This window comes from Asterias amurensis, chromosome 1, assembly GCF_032118995.1.
Source record: "Asterias amurensis chromosome 1, ASM3211899v1".
NCBI lineage: Eukaryota > Metazoa > Echinodermata > Asteroidea > Forcipulatida > Asteriidae > Asterias > Asterias amurensis.
In genome coordinates this window covers 19,985,113-20,005,638 of record NC_092648.1, presented here as the reverse complement: position 1 = coordinate 20,005,638, position 20,526 = coordinate 19,985,113, and the positions used below count along the sequence as shown (strand labels likewise).

Below are 20,526 nucleotides of genomic sequence, written 5' to 3'. Positions count from 1 at the left end.
TAAAGAAAAATAACATAATAATATATGCGTTATTCAATTTGTTTTTTCTCCCTTAGAAGTGAAGCTCAGAGTAAGGAAATTAGAATTTGAAATAGAAATACTTTTATTTTATTTTGTCCTCTTGATGGACATAGAGCAATAGGTGTTGTGTAATGCATAAAAAAGAATGCAGTACACATAAATCATTAAGAGAAAAGGTTTTCCCCAGTGTTTTCTGGTACGGTTTGCTGCAGATTACGCCACAGCACCTTTCAACCATTTCATGGTGCTGTGTGAATAAATACTTATTGTATTTAAAAACATAGCTACCTGTACTTTGTAGGGAAAAAATAAGTCTTTTTGAGAAGCCCTCGGTAATGCTGAAGAAACTGCAAGTTTTATTATATTAGTATAAATATTAACTTCAAAAGATCTTCATCAATATAATTGTATAGCTATAAGTTATACATTAAACTACAATGCTTTCATCTAAGGCCGTGTCCGAAACGACGACTTCGGCTACAGCTACGTCTAGATCAGCGCGTCTACCAGTGTTGAAGAATAGGCAGACGCGCGCGATCTAGCCGTAGCTGTAGCCGAAGTCGCCGTTTCGGACACGGCCTAATACAAAAAAACTGTATTCCCAAGAGGTTGGTATCCTTACAATTAAAAACTTAATACCATTAGTAGTGCTAATTGAAAATTGGCTCGCTTAGTGAGCCATTGTTCATTCGCTCGTTAGTACTGAGTGTTTTTTTTTATTGTGATTGATTAATTGGCATGATCACACTGTGTCAACCATAGAGGTACTGTATAAAAGTATTGTACATTTACATAGTGACATAGAGCTAAACTATTCATTCATTGTCAATTAGGATCCATCTTTGTCCTGTTCCCAGCGTTCAATGACAATGATTGACAGTCATTCTAAGAGGGACCAGACTTATTCCGCACGCATTCAACCTCGGTTTGGTCACGCAGGGGTGAAAACAACATATTAAACAACACCAAGGAGATACATTACATTGTACATTGTCATGTACCCGGATAAATTATTAATATGCAAAATTGTGTTCCAAAAAGACTAATTCTGACATGAAAGTTTGACAGGTTTTCTGCCTTTCATAAGTCATTCAAGGACGGTGAACGTTTCTATGGAAATTGTAAAACATGTCTTTGGGGTTATTCAAGCAACAAAAATGTAACAATAATGCTTTTTTTTTTCATGAGCCAGAGTATTGCTTACAGCCTTTTGTTACTAGAATAGGGGTACTTGGAAGTTCAGCTATAGAGCCTATGCCCTTCTTCCAGGCAAATGACGCCATGTAATTACAGCTCTACTCATACAAAAGAGTGTTGAAAAAAGAACATGTTGCCATCCCATATTCTCGCTACAGCCCTACAAAGGGCCTGGTAGTTCCATGCCAAGTCTCATTGACTATTTTATAACTCACATCTATAGATTCTTGCCATTTTGATTGATAAAATATTACACATCATTCATTTTGCTGAGTGGTACACTGCCAGCCTCTGAAAAGGTAATATAATTGAACATGTACAAATTAATTTCTATTGCACGCTTGCGTCAGATGCAATCATCAGACCCAGCAATTACCATTTTTGCATTTCTTTTATCAAGCATTGTTTGGAAGACAACTACCACAACCAAAAACCAAGATGGCTGCATCTAATGACTGCATAAGATCCATCAAAGCCATGGATCTCACAAAAGCGTTCTTTTATCACGTCAGAATTCCTTCACTTTGTGTGAAAGGGAAAAAACTCAAACAAACCAAGATGGCTGCCACATCTCCATGTCATTTTTATGGCTGCGTTAGATCAATCAAAGCCACGCTCCTTAAAAAAAAAACGTTCTTTTCTTTGAGTTCCTTCACTTTGTGTGGAAGCACTGGAAGGAAGACAACTATCGCAACCAAACCAAGATGGCCGCATCTCATGCCCGTATTTGATCAATCAAAGCCATGGTCCTGCTGCTATAACTGATCATATCATTGGAAGGAGACAAAGCACACCAAGGTCATTGGTGTATTAAAATTGATGATATTATAATTTTGCCGTGTCGGCATCTGTCACTCTCTTCATTTGCGTCAGGTACGGTGCAGGAATGTTTTTTTTTTTTTTAACATGCACGTTTGATAATCTTGCACAAACTGGAGGGGGATGCTCACTGTGGCGGAAAATGCCATTATTTTATGGCTTAGCAGGCACGGTACAAACTGTACACACGTAATAGACTGTGCAAGTCTTGTGCATATCCAAATCCAGAAGCAAGTCGACGAAGAAATGTGTGTGTGAAACCAAATTTTCATTTTAAATTCCACTCATTTAAAAATCTTGAATATAAAAATGCTCAAAGAATAACAATTTGAAGTACAATTCACATTTTTATATAAAACAAATAATTTGTTAAATTAATATTGAGACAAAATTAAGACCTGGCAAAATTAAGATCAGGGACAAGGATGATTATTTTTTAGACACCAAATTTGCAAACCATGCCCTAATTTGTGCAATTATAACACATAGATATCAATTGGGTAAAACTCTTAATTGTTCACAAGTAACCAGAATAGAAGGTCAAGTCTTACTCGTGGTTTGCTTCGCTGATTTGTTAAACTTATTTTATAAACATATATTTAATTTTTAAAATAATTTTTGAAATTAAATTTGATTAAGGCCTCTGATAACGCACGCACTTTTAATATATTATTAGCAACATCTTTTGTCTTCTGCTATTGTAATAGCAGATTAAGTGTGTTTTATATTCAACATGAAGCTCTGCAGGAAACAGTGAAAAAACAAAACTATTGATATTATTCCCTTGTTACAAGCTGGCTTTCAAGACAATTTCTTGAAAGAGAAACTAGTTGTCTTCATTTCTGCTGACAAAAGTTTCTCAGAGTCATGCGAGATGGAAAAGAAGCATTGTGCAAAGATCAAGTTTAACAAGTATTAGAATTTGTTTTAAATTACAATTTGCAGGTCCAATGTCTTAGTCTTTGTTTTAGAAACTAATATACTACATGCATATGGTTTGTTTGAGTCAGAGGGTATTTCCTTTAGTTGTTTACTTTCATTATGTCCCTTTTGTTATGAAGTTGTATACCTTAGAAAGTTTATGCAATCAACTTGGGTGCGTTTTTGTGGTAAAAACAAATAAAGTTTCTTAGCAAAGACCGAAACAGTTATTGGTTTCAGCCACGAAACCACCCATGATTGTTCAATGGTCATGAATAAGCAGTAAGAGGATGTGTTTTAACATATGTGACAAAAACAAATGGTCTCTGAACCAGCATATTGTTGTTCAAAAATTGTGTATGTACTGTGCAGGGGACTGTCGAAACTACGGTTTTCTTTGAGCATATTTTTGCTTTATTGCAGCAAAGATTATTGGTGTGAAGCATGGACGGGTAGACAGTGCACTAATTTCAAAAGGTACATAGCCATGCACATAAAACCGACATAATGCAAAGCAAAGCTAAACACCAACCGAAAAATTTCTTATGGACTGTTACATTTCTTAGTAGATAGACTGGTTTTTTTAATGATATGCACCAACATTGAATTGTTTGTGTGAGATTAGATAACAATAAAAAAAAAACATTCTGATAATTTCTCTCTTTTTCATTTAAGGTATTTATTAATGGGAATAACAGTATGAGGACCAGGTCTTCACTGCGAAGTAATGACCTTGGTGAGTGGCTTGCTGCTCCGCTAATAGAACTTGCTCTCGGCTTGATCAATTAAAAGTGGCCAGCCACCAACGCGGTCAAAATGAAGAGAGAAAAAAACAGATAAAAGATCCAAATCATTTTTCAAGGCATGTAATCACAATCCTACATGTACATGTATGGTGTACGTGTGTAGACACTCACTAAATTGTATTTGGGTCCATTAGGCATATAAGTTTAAAACTCCGCTAGTGTATTTTTCCATTGTTCATTTTGGTTCATGGTTGAACAGTGAGAATGCTAAAATGTAGATTCCATATTCAAAAACCTCCCTTGACATTTAGGTTTTACAGCACATAATGGTAGCATTAAACAGCCAAGACACATGGGAACATTGCTCTTGCACCAAAATTGAATCAATCAAATTACATAATGACGTAGACTATGTGACCATGACAACTCTCTCAATGCCCCTAAAGGTTGCTGTACAAGATTAGAATTTCCCAAAAGGAGGGAATTCAATCGAGACCTTCAGGAGATTTGATTTTGTTTTTAGTTACTTTTTAGGAAATCACAAAAAAATTACTTAATAAGTGAATTCACTTTGGAAAATACATTGTAATGCAATCACATTTTTTTTTTTTTTCAAAATGACCAATATACTGGGGGGAATGTTAAAAGTTTGTAAAAACAAATTTTTTAGCTAAAAACAGTTACTTATTGACCCAGGTAAAATGTTTTTGGTCAAAATGATTGAAATTTGATGATTGAGTTTGGCATCTTTTCCCTGATAATTCAAAATATCTGCAGCTAGCATTAGTAAGTTATCAAAATGATAAAAACACATTGGCTATTAATTATTTTAAAAGATAAAGGCCAACTTGGCATAGAGATGGTACTGGTGTTAACTATTTGTTTGTCAGAAACACCATTCCAGGCAATGTCATCGATGACACATTTTTACAAATTTGTATCTTTAAAAAATAAAACTTTTAAAAGCATAGCCACTCAACTCATTTTTTAATAAACAACCATGCAAACCTAAATCAACAAAATTCAGCCAAACTTTCACAGGTTATGTTTCAATATTAAATTAAAAAAAATTAATAAAAAAAGTTTTTGATACAAGGGCCCAACTTGATGGCTCTGCTTACCGTTGGCAAAAAATCGGCACTTTCGGAAGCCAGGAATTCTGCACTTACGTCAAGCGTATACCAGTACTAGGCATTCTGTGCTTGAACATAAGCGGAGAATGGTGATGGTAAGCGCAATTTGGTGGTAAGCAGGGGATCTGATCCGATAAAGTCATTTACACATAAACAATTTATTTACAGGTAGATGTTATAGGCCTAACGTATACACTGTATACTAACGCCAATTTTGCACCATTGATTTTAATGACAACACTGTTTACAGCAAATGTTGCAGAGTTTCTTTCCAAATATGACATTTGCAAAATCAATAGGCCTACACGTCCAACGCATTCATTGGTTAATGAGGCAGAAACTGGAGTCGCATAAAGCTTTCATGAAACAATCTGAATATAATGTTTGTGAGTTTGTGGTCATACGGCCGTATTTAAGACCAGTTTAAACAGTTGATGCAGATCAGGTACAACTGGAGCTGTGAACGCGCATCCGGCATTCCTAGACATACGCATATTAGCTTTAAAAAAATGACGAGGATCTAAAAAAAAATTCTTGCTGTCTCACTTTACTAATCATGACGCAATCCTCACTGGTGAAGCTGTAAGCTTGCATCTTTATGCTTAGCGCTTTAGATTTACCCTGATTTGCGTCATGGTGCTTACTTAACAGCCAAGGCTAAAGGAGGTGCCCCCTGTATCAGGTCAAGCAGTTGATTCAAGGGGAGTGCCTTGCATTAGACTTGATCGAGTCAACCAGCCTTACTGTTGTTTTTATACCTACAAGGTTCACCATTGTCAAATACTCAAGCAAAGAAGTCAATATGTTCTCATTCATTGTATCCAAGTGTACCATAACTTGCATCTCTCTACCAACTGCATATATTGTCCCCAGTTCAGCATTTTCAGGTTTTAGAAACATCACTCGTAAAAATATACAAAGATATTTGACTGCTTACAGACCAACTATATAATGTGTAAATTATGTTCAGATTGAAAAGAATAATGTGCTTTGTAAAATTAAGCATTTTTGTAACAAGTTTTAAATCTTTATGTAGGTAAAAGGATGTGCACAGAACATGACATTTTTACTGAAAGTGTTCACTCCAGGCAATAAATACAAGATACTCTCTCTGTTGGAGAAACAACACTTGGATGAGTGGTTTGTGAATCACTGTTATTGTGAACTGGATAAGTCTAGGGTACAGAATAAACAGCCAGACACAGTAATTTAATGGACTCAGAGTCTCAGGGAGCATGCAGAGAGGAAGGGTGAGAAGGGAGATGTAGAAATCAATAAGAAGTCTTTTACTCATGACAGCCAGATATGCAGGTACTGGATGTGTTCTATGTACAGCGTCAACGCGACTGGAACTGTGTGGGTCTGTCAGGGCCCAATTTTTTAGTGCTGCTTAGCAGAAAAATTTGCTTAGCATGAAATTTCTTCCCTGACAAATACAGGATTACCAACCAATTTTTCATTTGTTGCATATTGCTTGTTACAGGTATTCAGCTGTTGTTTGCTTATTCCAGAAAATCATGTGGAAGTTTGGTTGGTAATCCTGTTTTTATCAAGGCAAACAAATTTCATGCTAAGCAAATTTTTGTGCTTAGCAGCTCTATGAAATTGGGCCTTGGCCTTGAAGTTTTCAAGAACTGGCCTGGCCAGACGCCAGAGAATCTTTTAAACAGGGTTCACTATTAGAGACGATCCTCAATAAATTATAAAAGTGTCTGGTCAAAATGAAACAGAACATTGGGGCTCAAGTTCGGGAGGCAAATCAACAAGTCTGCAGGGCATGTAGCTCAAACTATTTAGTGGAACAGAAGTTATTATACAAGACAGATGAGTTCAATAAGCGCGAAGAGCAGATCTCATTTGTCTTTGTAAATACGAAGATACTCAACAGAATTGAAAGAGATTTATCAGATTCAATAGCCAACGTTTTTTCTTTCTTGACAAAGATAGTATACATGTACATTGAGGTATTTTTATTCCATATATCACAAGGGAAACTGACTGGGTAAATTTTGAAATGATTTTGGGGTTGTTAACGGTTGTATGGCTTCTGACTGGCACCCCTGAACAAAAATATTGACAAAATAGGGACACCGCCAATATAGGGCTAGATAGCTCAGTTGGTAGAGCGCCGGCTCGTTTCCAGAGGTTGTTGGTTCGAATCCCACTCTAGTCAATTCTTTGTTCAACCCAAAAAAAATCGTTACCCAGTCAGTTTTCCTTGTGGTTTTATATTGCTATCTGAAACAAAAAGTCGCATCCCCTTAAGGTGATCCCCTGGCTGCCGCTTCCCAGGTTGTATCGTAATTTTGGTGTGATCCCTGGCTACACGGCAGTTAACGGTTGTATTGCTTCGTGACTGGCACCCCCGAACAAAGATATTGACAAAATAGGGACCTGCCAACATAGGGCTAGAAAGCTCAGTTGGTAGAGCGCCGGCATGTTAATCCGGAGGCCGAATCCCACTTGAGTCAATTCTTTGTTCAACCCCAAAAATTATTTTTATTCCATTGAAAAATTCAAAACCGCTGGACTTATCCGGTTTTGAGTTTACTGGCCCAACTCTTAAATCCACTGGCCTGGGGCCTGCGGTCCAGCTCTGAATATCTTGCAGTATTTGTGAACACTCATTCATTGTCAATGTTATGTCAATAGATCTCAATGCTGCTCAAATATGAGGAAAACTGAATTGTCACGTAGGCCCTGTATTATTTGCATGTATTTCAAGCATTTCAATTTGCTTTAGCTAAAAACTATCAAATATATTTCTTTAAAATACGGTAAAGCTAAACAATTGTTTCAACCATGAGGACAAATAATGCATACAAATAATACAAACAGATTAACTTATTTATAGAGTACCAAAAACAAACCAAGAGATATAAACATCCCATGGGATATAAACACTATTGCTTCCAAGGCAGGGTACTGGAAAACAGAGCCAAAATTGCTCAAGAAATAGATGAAGAAGCTTTATTCTGAGCTCCGACTTCGATAACACACCATAGGACCCTAGAGATTCGACGACGAACAATGCGCGTTGAGTCCTTGAAGACATCGCGATGGCGAGAAGGCATGATACTGGGAACGATGATGCGATTATCTTGAGATAAGTCATCAGAATTCTGCATCTTTGAACCCAAGGGGCTTTTGCTTTCATCCTACATAGTGCTGTGGTAAATTGCCAACGGTCGCTCTATCAGAGCCTCGGGGGATGTTCTTTAAAGAGCAGAAGCCGATATAAAAACCATCTTGAAATAGATCACTAATATTCAAATGTTCCTCTCCTGGATTAAAAGGAGGGAATTGGGAATATTCATTCCTTTACACGACTAAGATGTTGACGCTCTCAGCTACCCATCTACATTGTACATAGATACATAAAATATTACAATTAAAATTGTTCACTCTTGAAGTGACAATTGATGCAGTTCTCCCTTGGTAACAGAACTTAACTCATGAGAACATCTCAATGGTTATTGCTTACTCAGACCATCAGACTGACAGACGGACTTTGTTAAAAAGATCTTTATGATGACGTAATCATTTTTTCCCCTCACTTTTGTCAGCACACAACACTGGTTAAAGCCGGGGCATATCAGGCATGGAATTTCATCTTTGAGAGGGCAAGGCTATTTTCATTTTGCAAAGGGCATTTCGGTTGGAAAGAAACAACTGAAGGATCCTGAGGCCATTACAAGGGGCAACAAAGGCCTGGCATTAACAATATTTTGGACTGTTTATGCTTTTAAAGACTTCTTACAGCTCATAGTAGTCAAGTTCGGTGTTGTGAACAAGTTTTGTGCCTCTATTGTATAGAACAATAAAATACAAGGGTTGTAACAGTATCAAACGTAGAGCAACATACTCCATGTACTTAAGCTATGAATAAAACACCTGTATAGATAAGGGGATCTTATCTACTGCAGCCCTGGAAGTTCACTAAGGCAAGAGAGAAGATTCATGAGGCAATTTACTTCTTTCCCCATTGGTGTTTGACTTAGGGTATCCCTTGAAAACTTGTCTTGATTAGTAGATTCTGTACTGGAATTGTTCTTTACAGAGTATGGAAGAAAAATATATCTGCCAGTTGAAAGAAAAGTGATTATGCATAACTTTAAATAACTAATCAAGCTTAAACTATATAAGCAGTAACAGCCTTGAATGAAACAAATTAATGTTTTTCCCTGTAGTTTCCACTGTGCTGGATGTATGAAGATTGTTAGCCCAATGCTAGCAGATCGAGTATCACACTAAGTTGGGTAATTCATTGCCACTTACATGAAATAGGTGTCTGGATAATGTTTCTACTTTTGTTTAAAGGCAGTGGACACTATTGGTAATTACTCAAAACAATTGTTAGCATAAAACCTTTCTTGGTGATAAGTAATGGGGAGGGGTTGATGGTATAAAACATCGTCAGAAACGGCTCCCTCTGAAATGCCATAGTTTTCGAGAAAGAAGTATTTTTCTACGAATTTGATTTCGAGACCTCAGATTTAGAACTTGAGGTCTCGAAATCAACCATCTCTAGCACACAACTTCGTGTGACAAGGGTGTTTTTTCTTTCATTATTATCTTGCAAGTTTGATGACCAACTGAGCTCAAATTTTCACAGGTTTGTTATTTTATGCATATGTTGAGATTCACCAACTGTGAAGGCTAGACAATTACCAATAGTGTCCACTGCCTTTAAAGGCAAAGTATACGCTTCTTTTAAAATTCTATATAAATGTAGATTTATACAACTAAACTAACCTTTATAATAATCATTTCAAAAGGTAGAGTGTTTGAGAATTGCCGAAAATCTGGAGCGGTTACATCAACTACATGTATGTACCTCAGAAAGAATAATCCGTATTTGTAATACCATGGAGGTAGAATATACACAGTCTGAGAAGGAGGCCCCACCCCCTCCCACCTCAATCCCACGCTCTATCACACTTTTCCCCTCATGTACAGAGGTATCCCTCCTCTGCACCGAAAAATGGTACTTCATGCCAACAATGGAGATACCATGAAGGAACTGTCAGACAAGAACAAACCAAAGTGGCCATTTTGAGGAAAAATAGAAGCGACTCCGCCGAAGCCAAAGTCAACATTCCAACTCAGAGTAGAGAGACTTCTAAATCTCATTCTGATCAATTCACAAGACACGAATTCAGAACCACTTTAGGGATGACTCAGTCAATAATGTCAGGCATAATTCACATTGCGTTATATAGGACACCAGTACACCACAAATTACAATGGGCAATTCATTTTACATATTTGTAGATGGTGGAGAGCACATTGCATAAGTTTTTGGATCAATATATTACAGAACCAAGGTACCAGCAAAAATGCAGTACACACTTTAATTGGTTTAACTGTTAATCTGAAGAAGAAAAAAAATCAAGTAAAAATTTAAATTTAATTTATTATTTTAAATTAAGTCTTCAAATTGATTTAAAAGATAAATTCTTTCAAAGGAATCTGCAAATTGCCAGCAGGTACTCCACATTGTTCATCAAACAGCGCGAGCAGTGAACAAGTAACTACACACAAATTAAATAAAAATTTTATCTTGGTAATTTACATATAAGTCAATTTCTGCTGCACGCTTTCATGGCTGTGCCGCCACAACATCGCTGTTTGGTACCAAAGACATGGAAAAATCATTGTCGTTTTACTGTTTTAATCAAATTTTGTATCTTTCTCAGCAATTTACACATTTTCCTTGACTGGACAGCAAAATATAATGATGTAAAGAACACCATAGAGCAACATGAATATTTGCAACTAAAACAGAAACAGAATCCTTAAAACGCGCACAGACAATGCAATAGGTGAATTAAACCCTTTGACCCTTTCTGCTGATGGTCATTTTGTTGTATATTTACCAACAAATAAACGCTAAAAAAAAATAATAAAATGTAATAGACATGGTAATAATTGCACGATCAAGTTAAAATTGTGTTACATCTGCAAGGTTTTTTTGACAGAGTTTCAGTATTCACTTTCTGTCTACATTACTTTCAATTTTTTCTTAAAGATAATTTTGTGCGCTCTCCTTTCAGGGTCCCTCAAGGATTGTGTGTAAATCATTGAAGACACTTAATTCGCATTATAAGTAAACAGGTTTTCCGTGTCTCTGTGTAGAAATGTGCGCTGCCAAGTGCCAGCAATGGCAGAACTTGTACATGGCTTGCTGAAAAAGATTGGTTTATGTACGTGCTCATTCAACAAAAATTTAAATGAAAAAAAAAGAGACTCTGAATACCACAACATTTCCAACTAGAGTTAATGATTAAATCTTTGAGGGTGGATTGTTTGATTAATGTAGCCAGATGAAATCTGTGAATAAACCGCATTGACCCCTAGATGGCTGGCACACAGGCTGGGCTGAATTAAAACAGCAGAATAATAATCTGCTAAATTTGTAGCACGGACATGGAGACCACAGATCTAAAGCAGTAAATAGATTTTGGGAACAAACCAATGTACTTCTGTTCTAAAATGAATACTTTGGTAATTACTCAACATTTTGTTTTTACATCAACGACAAATAGTTGGTTTTACTTGTTACTTGTCATCTTTCAAGAGCACGGTACATAATAAATACTCCATACTTGGTAGCAGCACTGCAGCTGTTGATAATTTACAGGTGTATAACATTTTGAGGAACAATTCCCTTCTAAGGAGTGTGTTTTGGAGAAAGGGATTAAAAAACATTTCAGTCTAAGAAACGTTTCACCATGAAATGTTTCTCAGACTGTGTATTCCTTCTGGATTGTTCTTCTTGCATGGACATACATGTAACTGATCCACCTTTTGAAATGAAATTTTCACAATAGCTTATAATGAAAATGATTTACAAAAACAATAGAATTGTTCCAAAAACAAAGGGTATGCTTTGCCTTTAAAGACAAATTTATCTTTAAGTAAATGATGTGGGATTTATTGTGAAACATCACAAAACATATATCAATAAATTCATGTGATGATTACAAATGAGCCATCCATCTTCCTTCTACTTTCTCAGCGTCCGAGCCATTATTTTCCCCGAGATGACATTTGCCTAGACTCCTAGTCAGTGAACTTTACATGACTTGCTTCTAGTAGGTTGGGTTTGTTTTAATAGCTTGACTAGCCATCTCCCTGGAAGCGCTTTATGCGTGACCCACTGACTGACCTGTATTACTAGAGCTCTCCATCTTTAATCAAAGAAATGGAAAGGCCCTTTTTGCCTTGGGGAGTTTTGTCTTTTCTCTCATTGAAGATACAGGGAAATTATTTGCATCATTGATTGTTCAGCCTTTGCTAAATGTTCACTATACACACTACTCCTTGATTTCTCCTCAAATGTGTGCTTGTAAACAACATAATTATGTGTTTGACACACAATTTTATGTCATTCAAATGTTATTTGATCACATTACAAAAATAATGTGAAATAATTATTCAGTGAACGATTTTCCTAATAATAGCTTAGCAAAATGCTCATTGAAATGTCTCAGTTGCTTTTCAAAATTCACCAATTTGCTACTCATTATTATCATTCAATGTGCGCAAACAAGTTCAGTCTAACTATTTTGCAATGCGAAACTTCTGGAAAAGTCATTCCCTATAATAACATGTAAGTTGCATTTCTATTTCTATAACAAGTTTGTTATCAAAGTCCTCACTCTATCATTACCTAAACTTGTTTATTTAAAAGTGTCATCAGCTATACATCAGTTACAGGATGGATGGCTTCTTGGCACCCTGAATAAAGAAGTATTTAATGAGGTATAGCAACAATTGAAGTACATACTTGTAAGAGTGAAAATACCCATAGTGAATTATGCAGTTAATTTATGTAAACATTTTCTAAACTTTTACATAAATCTCAAGCTTGTCCTCAGCCAATTTAAGATGATTGGCGGATCAGACAGATATCACAGTCACTTTTCTTAATTACGCCCAAGTACCCTCACACAGATGCTAGATATTGCCACATCCATCATTCCACAACGTTGCATTCATTTGTTTGTTTTGTTGCTCTGTGCTTGTCTACCTGTCACATTTGTCAGCCTATCTAGCTAGTCACAGAAAAACTTCTTGTTTGTTATCAGTCGATTTAGAAAAATAATTCTGATAGATTCATGTCTTGCCTAGACAGCCAGAATTGTTCTTTTTTCCTTTCATGCTGGAGAAGAGGTAACCTTTAAAGAGGATCTTAAAAGTAAAGTTAATTTTCTATTTTACAGGCATGATTTATATTATAAATGTAAGACTTATCTATATTAGGCCTGGGCGAATTATTCGAATATCCGGTTAATGGCGAATAGGTTTTCCTATCCGTAACCGCGAATGACTTTTTTTTCTTAACCGGATATCCGCATAGGGCGCGAATAGCTATTTATAAACCGGATAATTCTGTAATTACAACCAAGTAACCGGATATTCTTTAAAATCCGAATATCCGCGGACGTCGGGCGACAACTGATATGAATGTTTTGTCTGAATCCTTATGAAACTTCTATTAAGACAGCATAAAATAGCATAAATTAAGTATTTAACTATGCTCACCTCCGTGAAAAGTTAAAACAATGACATTTCCGACGTATTTTGTTCAAAGATTACAAAAGTTTTCCTTCACGTAGAGTCAATCACGATCAAAAGAAAAAGCAAATCGCCATCTTTAAATTAGATCCGGTCATTTTTATGAATGAACCAAGTGACACTGTCTGAAACTAATATCAATCTGCCCATAAGATCTCATTCACAAACGAACAGCGCCCTCTAGCGGCAAAAAACTATTTGAATATCCGGTTAATTTAGGATAGTTGGCCAGCGGTATCCGAATAACAAAATATCACTATTCGCCCAGCACTAATCTATATTGTTTTTTACTAATTTATTTGGGTTTACTGTCTTAATGTTTTGCAATTTTTACTTGTCGGGTTGTTTTGTAAGTTCCTTGTATTTCATTTGTTTGGATTGCTGTATATTTTCCTGTTGTAAAATTATTTTTATAATTATTTTTATAATTATTTTGTTATTGTGTACATTTTATGGAATGGGCACAATATAAATGAATAAATTATTAATATTACTATGGTCCTTGGGGAAAAAAGTAGGAAAATTTCATTGAGTAGAAGGGTTGAAAACTTTTACACATGATGTTGGCCTTAAAAATTTTTTCAGGTGACTGTTTTTAAAATTTCCAATGGAACAACTATTGAAAACCAGACTAAAATAAGAAGAGCCCCATGACTGTTTTTTAACTGCAATACAGGGAACACTTTCACTTCACAAATTTGCCAAGTCATTAAATCATATTTTTTTAATAGAATTTGTTTGTGTACACGAAAATACATCAACTTTGGAAAAACTCACTACATTTGGACTAGGAAATTATCTATAGTTGTACATGTATGTGGACACAAATTATTAGAAACAATTACAATTTACACAGAATAGACTTACTGTAAACATTCAAATCTGGCATTACTTTAATTTAGTAATTTCTTCCATTTTGTTTACGGAATCAAACTACATCAAGAGTATCACATGAGCCTAGAGCGAGCAGCGAAACAATCAGTTCGAATCCAAAATAGGTCATGCATTCCCCTTTATTAGATCAAAGAAGATCCATTGCAGGCGATTCTCGAATGTAACACAAAGAGGTTGATGCCGTCATTCCCCCCACCCCCCCCCCCCACCCACCTCCAAGGAAGGAATGATTGTATATGATACAGGAAGCAATGAGTTTAAGCTAGCTGCGGTAGCTGATGATGTATTGAACATGATGATGGTAGCAGGTTTATGATAAGTAGATGGATGGGGAAGAGACTCAAAGCAAGGTAGAGATGGGTTTCTTGTTTGACTTTGAGGCATACAATAATATGTGAAATCAATGTGAGGGCCAGGTGAGATACTTCACAGAGGCAACAAAGGCAATTGCCTCCACGCCCCCTGGTCATTGCCTTGGTGCCCTTGAAATGCTCTGGAGCAGTAGAAATTTACAGTTGCCTCATAGGTGCCCTTTACCAAGGATAAAATGCCATGGTGCCCTTGCCCTTTCAAAAAAAACGAAGCATACATGCACAGGCCTTTGAGGCAGACGAAATTGGTCAGCATCCCTTTTTCAACAACATGAAATTTGGTAGTCATTACAGGTATTGGAGTTTGGGGATGTGACAGCTTCAACAAGCTTTATTCGGAGAAAAGGCTTCACATATAAGGTCAGAAGGTTTTCAAATTTTTAATTATTACTACGTCATAAATCAATCATGAGAATATTTAATTATTATGTTGCCTTGAGAACAGTTTGCATTATCTGATGTCATGTAAACATGCAAAATTTCAATATAGAGAAAAAAAGATTTCCTTTACCGATTGAAATTTGTCTACAATCTCAATAACAACAACAGCACACTATCAAAATGATAATTATGAAAAACAGATTAATAATTGAGGTTCTATTTCAACCTGTAGTGTTAGATTATTTATCATATTTGTAAGTGTGACGAAATTCCACGTTAATAAAGCCACGCCCACTTCACACAAACAGACTCCAACCATTACGAGAAGCCGAAAAGAAATGCACAAACACCGTCTTTGTTTTTCCTCAAGGATTCATATTTCAATGATTGAAATGGTCTTCTCAGAATTATCAGTTTCTGAGTTTAAAAGAGAAATGTTGATTTCTACTAACGGAAGGTACACAAATATTAATGAGCATTGGAGAGCTGTTGATATTATAAAACATTGTGAAAAAATGCTCCCTCTGATTTTGAGAAAGAGGTAATTTCTCACTGAGATAATAGAAGTCTTTTATTCATCTGAAAGCACACAAATTCGTCCAACAATGTGTTTTTTTCTTTCATCATGTTCTCACAACTCCGATGACCAATTGAGCTCAAATTTTCACAGGCTTGTTATTTTATGCTTATGTTTGGATACACCAAGTGAGGAGACTGGTCTTTGACAATTACCAAACGAAACGTGTTCAGTGCCTTTAATTAAACACAAAATGTAATTATTCACATCAACAATCTCTACCCTCAGACCATGTACCCAAAACTCCTATGTAGGTGAAGAGAAGCAATTATAGTGTTTAAGTGTCCTTTTCAAGGATACAAGTGTCATGACCAGGATTCGAACCTACACTCTCCGATGACTCAGACACCAAAGCGTGAATTATGTGCTCTAGACTATGCAAGGAAACTTCCATCAATATATTAAAAATTACTAAAATACGCCTCTTTTTTTCTTTTCTTTTTTACATCGGTAGGCTATTGCCGATGTCACGTTTTAAACATATCGAAATATGAAAAAACTTTGATATAGGCCCTATTCCAATTTTTTTAATATATTATCACAAATTTTGATGCAGCAAAAATCAGGCATGCAACTCTTCAGCGGAAAAAATGCGGAAAGTAATTTTCACATTAATAGCGTTTCGGCCTACTAAAGCTAAAAGACGAGTATTGTTCTTTTCTTCGTTTTTGCTAGGCCATGACACACATCAGAGATCCTGGAAGCAGCAAAAATGTTGGGATCGAGGCAGACACGCAGGCATGTGGCCTAATGACTTAGCAACAGGATAGCCATTAAATCAATTACGACACCCTAATCGTATCTCAATTTCAGAAATTGGATCTGCTCCTGAAGATGGAAAACCCCAGTTAGAATTCCAGAATATCCTTTGAGAATAGTTCTTATGGGCACCAAAGCAACGAAGGCAATGACCTTTGTGACCTGGATGGATTATAGTGGTATTAATCGATGTATTTATTATGCGCCCTTTCAAGCCCAGTAGATGAGGCTCTAAAATCAAATTACTGCAACATGATTTTTAGTCCTTGAAAAAGAAAAAAAGGCATATTTTATGAGGTTAGTACAGGGGATGACAAACATTACACAGAACACACAGTGTAGGCTTTAATAAACATTTCAGCCTGTATTTAATCACATTTTTCAAGTTTTCCATGGGCAAACAAAAACAGACTCATATTGGAAGAGTATCCTTCCTGACACTGGTTACCTCTTTTCATAAGGTCGTAAGCAGTGAAGCTAAATCGGAGCACCAGCAGCCAAATGGGCACACAGGTTGCTAATCATTCATACTCAGACAAAGTACCCAATACTCCCTGGTGATGAGAACAAAGTTTTATATTGTCTTTCTCTGGGATACAGGTGTCACAACCAGGATTCGAACCTACTACACTCTCCGTTGGAAATCAGACTAAACTGACACTATTATTAAAACCTTTTTTCATCAGGTCCTAAACAAACTCCCTATACTCCCTGGTGATGAGAAGCAACCAAAGTTTAGTGTCCTTCTCAAGTATACAGGTGTCACGACCAGGATTTGAACCTACTACATTCTCAAATGACTCAGTCACCAGAGCGTGCTCTAGAACGCTAGGCTATTACATGCTACACATGTGTATACGTTCTGGATGACACTGGTTCAACCAAGAAACACAGATGAGTTGAGACAATCCTTTTAAGAAAGCTTTCAATGACTTGGAATGTTCCTGTTTAAATCATTATCCATAAAACTCTTTAAGTGCAAGCTTTTAGCTAACAAAGAATAAGTATGTACTTTATCACAAGTGTGTGTATTTACTTCTTGTTTGCCTGTATTTCCACTTGACTGCTTCTGTTACACTTGCATGTAATTTATGCGTGGTGTTATAGACCTTCATCAGGGTGTGGCTATCTTGATTTTACTCCATTCCAAGTCATTGTAACCAAACTGAGGCTGGACGAAATATTAATCTGGTGCCATGTTTGCGCAATGAATGTTAGCATTCATAACTGTTATGGAATCAGATGGCGACCAAGATGATGACCAAGATGGTGACCAAGATGGTAACAGCGTGATAAAGGTGTATAAGTCTTCAAGAAAAACTTTGCTAGGGTTGATTGAACTGTCAGGCCATTTACCAGGCCTGGAATAACAAGGAGGCCTCGTAGTGCCCTGGTCTTCGCCTTAGTGCCCCTTTAAAACTATCACATACTTTAAGATTTTACAATGGAAGCTTGCCCTTTTAAAAATGAACTGTCTTGCTTTCTCAAAGATGAAATTTGAGGCCTAATTAACTATTTTGTTGTTCTTTATACCATAGGTCATTTTGGTTGGTAAGCAGTTTGCAAGAGTTAATTCTATCTTGTCGTTTAATTCTTTTGTGTTCAATTCAGCTCGTAATATATCAGCCGTGTATTTTTCGGTTTTACTTTAACAGCTATAGTATCCTTATTTTTTATTTACGCAAACAACCTTTGTGTGGAGATTATAGGCATTACAAGTACCAGTGACTCTACATGTTTAACCTGGAACTAAATTATCAATTTACTAAAAATATCTGCCATCTGTGTGCTGCTGCTGCTGTGTCATAATGTTTAGGTACACAGTGCAATCTGTATACCAGCATGATACCATTTATCGTGATACAATCTGGAGAGCCAAGTGCATTTATGTATGTTATTGTAATTAATATTCAACTGATCATAGTTCACCAGGCAGGGTATTTTAATACACACCATGTGAACAGTTACTGCATCTACAGTGGAACTGACACAAATCCAACCTTGTAAACTTGGCTTTTAAAACCCTCCTTTTCGAAATTTTAATGGAATTAAAAAAGAAAAATTGAAGTTTCTGGCCTGTAAAAGAAGAAAGGTACTAACTGCAACTTAGAATCCTGATTGAACCTTTGCATGGTGGAGATACAGTCTAGTGAGGTTTGCGATAACAACTTGTACTTGAGTAGGAGGATTTTAAACTTTGCATAGTGAATACAACCTATTAAATAGATGCTAAATTTACATCCAGGATAAACATTTTGGCTTTTACCCTTATACACCGATGTGTGTTAGCACTGTAAACTCAGTACTTCCAGTGTTATGTGAAAAAAAATCACCTGTAGGCATTACTCGGGTGGGATTCAAACTCCAACCTTTGCAATTCTGAATACAACCTAGTGAAATTTGGGGTAACAGCATTATGCCTACATGAGTAGGATTGGAAACTTGACACGAGCGATTGGAAGCTAGGCATGGTGGAGATCGATCTAGTGAAGAAAAGTGATACGCAGAAAATCTCTCTAGATGAGTGATTCTGTAATAGAATCAGTAACGACTCAATGTTTCAATAAAATAAGCCCAAATGCTCTGATCAAAATAACCCAAATAAATGTTTTTGAACTTTACAGCATTGAATCAAGATTGATTTGAGACGGGGGCTTACCTGTAGTTGTTGAACTATCTTGGTATTTGGTTTGAGCTTCATTGTATAGCAGGCTGCCTGATACGCTGCCTGAAGTTCCTCGGAACTGATATCTTTGGCTGAAACAAGATTAAGTTGAAAACCATATTGTTTAATCTCGCCTATGTGTAATTGGTCTATTTGTCTTATTTACCCCTCCTATGCGCCTTGAGCACCTCATTTTGGTGCATTTTATTCTTTATTATTATTATTATTAAACAAAGACACAAAATCAAACATCAGTGGCAAATGTTCTGAAGTTCTACCTAAAAGTCTTTGTATAATCCTTTCTTGACAGACAGAATCCAGCAGTGAGTTGTTATTTGATAGGAGTTGCCTCTAAACTCTCAAAGCTAGCACTTGAAGGACACAGCGTTGTATGCAACGGAGGAGTCCAACCTGGGCTATCTCTAAGCCTGCTTTATAGGTGGTGTGTGCTTCCTTGCTCCTTGGAATGCTCAATGCTCAATGGCCTCCCTGTCAGGCAGTCACTATGTGACTGTCTATGATTAAGTAACGTAAAATTACACTCAACAATGAATGATTGATTCAATTTGTTTTTGTGTTTCGGTCACTGGGACCGGATGATATTATTAATTAAAGTAGGCAAAACATAAAGATAATTTTCCTGGTTTTGAACATTATAACCAGGTACAAAACAAAAAATGGGAACCTAACAAAAATCTACACAACCATGATTTTATAAAGAAACACAAACAGTGGTCTCGGATATTTCTATCTAGAAATCAAAATTGGAACAAGGTCAAGGTTAGGTTTTGCCCCGCCCCTTTAAAAATCATACTTTTGTTTCCCTTATTATAAAATGTTAGAGAGTTTTCGTTAAAAATTATTATTAATTTTGCTCTTGTCTTACCACGCTTACCACGTAAAACCCAAACATTGTTTTGTTTGAAACAATTAATTAATATAATTATAAATTGGTACTCAATTGGTAGGCATGGCATGGCAGGTGCATATATGGAAAAACAAATTAATTTCTACAAGTTACAACTAAAAAACCCTACCATGTCTCCATGGGTTTGGAGGGTCGAGTTTTTTTGAAACAATAGTTTCGTCTTCAGCAAACATCACATGTCGTCCGGGAAGTTTATTTTTCTTGGAGGGCGACACGTTGGGTGACTTGCCGTCCTCACTCGCCGCCGTCGGCTTGATGATCGGCCCAGGCATTACGCTCGGCTGGTTTTCCATTATTTCTTTCGCCTCGTTTTTAGACTACCAAAACGCATTCCTAAGCAGTCAATTTGAAATCACTGTCCGAAAGCTAGCTGCGTGATAATCTCAATAGAATTACATCCTGGCCTGAGTCATGTAATCTTAACATGAATGGATTAATAAACTCGAGAAACTGCTTCACAAAATTCCCTTTACGTGGTGAACGCCATGTTTACATTCCAATTTTATCTGTGGAGCATGCAGCTGGCGTTTT

General features: G+C 36.4%; 1 protein-coding gene across 1 annotated transcript in view; it reads right to left on the bottom strand.

The window, feature by feature from the left end:
* LOC139936185 (uncharacterized) overlaps positions 1 to 20,481 on the bottom strand; it is a 66,933-nt gene extending 46,452 nt beyond the window's left edge. The window contains exons 1-2 of the mRNA XM_071930986.1: positions 20,105 to 20,481; positions 19,062 to 19,159 (exon numbers count right to left, since the gene is read on the bottom strand). Of these exons, the coding sequence (XP_071787087.1) occupies positions 19,062 to 19,159; positions 20,105 to 20,288 (282 nt within the window). The 5' untranslated portion in view covers positions 20,289 to 20,481. The remainder of the gene's footprint in view (positions 1 to 19,061; positions 19,160 to 20,104) is intronic.
* Positions 20,482 to 20,526: the final 45 nt, after the last annotated feature.